Below are 4,686 nucleotides of genomic sequence, written 5' to 3'. Positions count from 1 at the left end.
CAATCTGGGACCGCTGGCTCCTAATCGCTCATCTGCCTGCTTGCCTGATTGCCCCTAACTACTCTGCCTGCCTGCCTGATCGCCCCTAACTGCTCTCCCCTCCCAGCCTGATCATCTCTAACTGCTCTCTCTGCCAGCCTGATCACCCCTAACTGCCTCTGCCTCGGTGCCTGCCACTGTGACTTTGTCCGGAAGGATGTCCAGAAGACGTCTGGTCTAATTAGCATATTACCCTTTTATTAGTATAGATGCTAGTATGTGTTTTCTCATTTTGTAAAATAAATTGAGAATAATGTGCTGGCATATTTTAAGAATTTTTTTTTGAGGGCATTGAGCATTTACTAAATACTAGAGGCCTGATGCATGAAATTTTGTGCAAGAGTAGACCTTCCTTCCCCTGGCTGCCGGCACTGGCTTCCCTCCAGCACCTGGGACCCGGGCTTCCCTCCCCCGGCCACCGGCAATCACCTGGGACCCGGGCTGGCTTCCCTCCAGCCCAGCTTGGTCAGGAAGGACATCCGGAATGATGTCCGGAAGACATTCATTCTAATTAGCATATTACCCTTTTATTATTCAGATTCCATAACCTGTGAAGCAATATCTAAAAGCTTAATATAATTGTGACAAGGGAATAAATGGCTGTAAACAGTATATCAAAATTTGCTATTTTTATACTTTAGATTAACTATGTGGTGGTAGCTAAGAAATTATAGTAGATTACAAGTCAGTTGTTGAAAATATTTATTTTGAATTCATTTAATAAATATTTTTTGAATTAGAATAAGGTGCTAAATTATCTATATATATAAAAGCCTAAGTGACTGAATGACTGAATGACCAATTGCTATGACACGCACTGACCACCAGGGGACAGATGCTCAATGCAGGAGCTGCCCCCTGGTGGTCAGTGTGCTCCCACAGTGGGAGCACTGTTTAGCTGACCGATGGGCACCAGATGCAGGCCTCATGGCTGGCCATCGCAGCCTGGAGACCGCAGTGGAATGGCAGTGAGCCTACTGAGTGGTGGTGGCAGGCGCAGCAGGGCCAGGATGAGCAGGAGCAGCAGGCAGGAGTGGAAGGTGGCATTGGACTCCTGGTTTTGACCCGATCCCTGCAGGCCACGCCGAGGGACCCCATTGGTGCATGAATCCGTGCACCAGGCTTCTAGTACCAGATAATAATTACTGTGGAATTTACAAACTTTAATAGAAAAAGAAAATAGGATGTGCTAGTGATAAATATATTTATAATTCACATATTTATTGTGTAATAAGGTACATTACATTCTAAGATCTGCAAATATACATGATTTTGATGTCTAGACTAGACACTATGGTCTCACAGGTATTCAAACAGGACGGGCTGCTCGTGCGGCTGCTGGAAAGAGCCACTAGCAAATTTAAGCTCAATTTAATGAGATTTATTGAATTTTGTGCTCAGCATTGTTTGTACAGTAAACCCCAATTATCTGTAGAGGGTGTCCTCCTGAGTATACCCGGAAAAAAGAAATAAAGAGCTACAGTTTCAATGAGCCCATTTGCTTGGACTGTAGAAGGAGAGAGTGGGAGGAAGCAGGAGATGAAGTGGAACCTTTTGCTGCCACCCCTCCCCCCGAAGATGCCAATAATCCTTTCTGAGGGTTCAACTTTGTCATTATCTGCTGATTCATTTCCTGAAGTGCAGGTATACTGTATAAGCTTCCTAGGGCTACCATAACAAAGTACCAAGACTTGGTAGCTTAAAACAATAGAAGTGTATTCTATCAGCGTTCTAGAGGCTAGAGGTCTAAAATCAAGGTGTTGGGGGTGGGGTCATGTTCTCTCCGAAATCTCTAAGGAGGATCCTTCCTTGCCTCTTTCTAGCTTCTGGTGGATTCTGGCGGGTCCTTGCATGTACATGCATTGCTCCAATCTCATCTCTATCTTCACACGGCCTTCTCCTCTGTGTATTTATCTCTCTCCTCTTCTCATAAGGACACCTAGTCCAGTATAAACTCATCTTAAGTCATTACATTTGCAAAGGCTAATTCCAAACAAGGTACATTCATAGATAACCTAGGGTTTGGACTTAAACATGTATTTTTTTTTGGGGGGGGGGGCATAATTCAACCCACATGTACCAACAATATTTATTTCCAAGAGTGGAAAATAGCACCACATTTTCAATAGAAGCAAGGGGTTCTGCCTAGCCAAAACCCAGTGCTAAATTGCATGTAGCAGTACACATAAGACATGTTTAAAGAGATTTAGGTATATATATATATGCATTTACAAGTCAGATAAGCAAGTAATGAAATAGTTGCTTATCTTCTGGGTGACAAAGAGGTCTTAACCCCTTTCTCTCGAGATGGGTTCACTAACCTGAGATGGAATATGAAAGAACTAAATCAGACTCTGCAAACAGCAGAATACATAAACATATTTTCACAGAAGACAAGTCCAAGGAATAGAGTGATACCAAACAGCATTATTTACTATTGAGAAAAGTATAATAGGACACACCATGGATATGCAAATTAGACTTCCCTTTCATATTCAGAAAATGGATACAAACACATTTGATTTTGCTTCAACTCTATCTACAATTGAGCCATCGAATGCTTCTGTCAACCCCAGTGACTCTACGAACATTAAGATTAAATGCATAATATCTTGGTCCACTGAAGAAAAGGAAGAAATCTATAAAAAAAAAAGATAAAGTTTTGAATTAGTCTGTGGAAGTAAGATTTCCGATGCTCTCAATTAAAAATACTCCACTCCTATCCCATAACATTCAAATGCAAATATGCCACTTAAAATATTGAAACAATTTTTTTTTTCTACTTACCATTCTCCTGGAAAACTGCATCAACTCTACTGTCTATTCCTTGAAAGCTACTTGCTATGCTTTTGGGGTAACCTGGTTCCATGGATTGTCTTTCGTTATCATATCTGATGAGAAAAAAAGTCCCGTGTTTTAAGGCCAATACAGTATATAAGTATAATGGTTTTATTTAAATTGTATATGTCCTTTTTACTGGGACTAAGAATGGGTAACTTTTAAAAAATATATATATTTTATTGATTTTTTACAGAGAGGAATGACCTCTTCCTGAAGCCTAATCGGTATCTGCCCTTTAGTATCCTTTTTTTTTTTTAAATATATTTTATTGATTTTTTACAGAGCGGAAGGGAGAGAGGTAGAGAGTCAGAAACATCGACGAGAGAGAAACATCGATCAGCTGCCTCCAGCACATCTCCCACTGGGGATGTGCCCGCAACCCAGGTACATGCCCTTGACCGGAATCGAACCCGGGACCCTTCAGTCCGCAGGCCGACGCTCTGTCCACTGAGCCAAACCGGTTTTCGCAAGAATGGGTAACTTTTAAAATTGGTACCCATTTATAAAATATATGTGTATCATTATTACTAAAACAGGTTTTTGATTACTGGTGCAGTGTTATTTTTAAAAAGAAGAGCTATATTTTCTAAGGCTTTTGGTTAACTGATATGTAGTCTCTCCCTCTCTCTCTGAATAAATGTAAATAATAAATCTAACTTGGGCACCAGATTTTGTAGGCTGTCTGGCTAGCACTTGCTTAAGAATGTTAGACTTGAACTCATAAATGAGAGTTAACTTAACTTTTTGCAGCCCATCCTAGTGCTTTATTAAGATTTGCTCATGATATAGAATCTTCAATACCATTGTGCAGGCATTTTAATTTTATAAAAAATAAAAATTTCACCCTAGCCGGTTGGCTTAGTGGATAGAACGTCGGCCTGCGGACTGAAGGGTCCTGGGCTTGATTCTGGGCAAAGGCACATGCCTGCAATGTCCTGGGCTTGATTCTGGTCAAGGGCACATGCCTGCGATGTGGGCTCAATCCCCAATGAGAGACATGCAGGAGGCAGTCGATCAATGATTCTCTCTCATCATTGATGTTTCTATCTCTCTCTCCCTCTCCCTCCTTCTCTGAAATCAATAGTAAACAAAAATTTTTCAAAAGATATAGCAACATTAACTATCATATGAAAAGGAATGGCTACCAAAGACCACTTAAGTTTTTAAAGTTTTCAGATGTCTGATTATTAATGGTTTGTAGACAGGGTCAATAAACATAGATTTCAATCTCTAGTTGAACGAATAGTTGACCTTACCTCCAGAACTGGTTATTCACAAAGAAGTATGTTTTTGTCCTGTAGGAAACGGCTGCATCAATTGCTTGAACATTGCTTGGGAACCCGTAATTTGATATATCCTTGGGATAACCTTGCTGAATGTCATAGCCATTTAGAGCCCAGTACTGCTTGCCTGCAAATGATTCAGTTTATATGTGAGATAAAATGCTTCCTTTCCTACAAAATAATGTGTATCACTTGTTATTCATTGCATACGTTTAACATAGAAATGAAAATGGGACAAAGAGTCTTTAAAAAATAAAGGTGATAAAGTGAAGTTCATTGGGCTATAATAGCCTCAGTGGTACTCCAGCTCCTATTTAAAAATTCCAACTTCCCACCCGGCCGGTGTGGCTCAGTGGTTGAGCATCAAAATATGAACCAAGAGGTCATGGTTTGATTTCCAGTCAGAACACATGCTCTAGTTTGTGGGCTTGATCTCCAGTAGGGGTCATGCAGGAGGAAAAAAAATAAAAAATTCCAACTTCTCAGCTTGACATCTCACAATTGGATGTCTTATTTTCCAAGA

The 4,686-nt window shown here is 40.5% G+C and overlaps 1 protein-coding gene across 1 annotated transcript in view; it reads right to left on the bottom strand.

The window, feature by feature from the left end:
• Nucleotides 1-1,405: 1,405 nt before the first annotated feature.
• The window catches only part of MMP8 (matrix metallopeptidase 8), a 12,934-nt gene continuing 9,653 nt past the window's right edge, over nt 1,406-4,686 (bottom strand). The window contains 4 exon segments of the mRNA XM_015571443.1: nt 1,406-2,678; nt 2,827-2,930; nt 4,137-4,444; nt 4,578-4,601. Coding sequence (XP_015426929.1) covers nt 2,575-2,678; nt 2,827-2,930; nt 4,137-4,444; nt 4,578-4,601 — 540 coding nt within the window. The 3' untranslated portion in view covers nt 1,406-2,574.

The sequence above is a fragment of the Myotis davidii genome, unplaced genomic scaffold, assembly GCF_000327345.1.
Source record: "Myotis davidii unplaced genomic scaffold, ASM32734v1 scaffold8, whole genome shotgun sequence".
Classification (NCBI taxonomy): domain Eukaryota; kingdom Metazoa; phylum Chordata; class Mammalia; order Chiroptera; family Vespertilionidae; genus Myotis; species Myotis davidii.
This window is presented reverse-complemented; position numbering and strand designations above follow the sequence as displayed.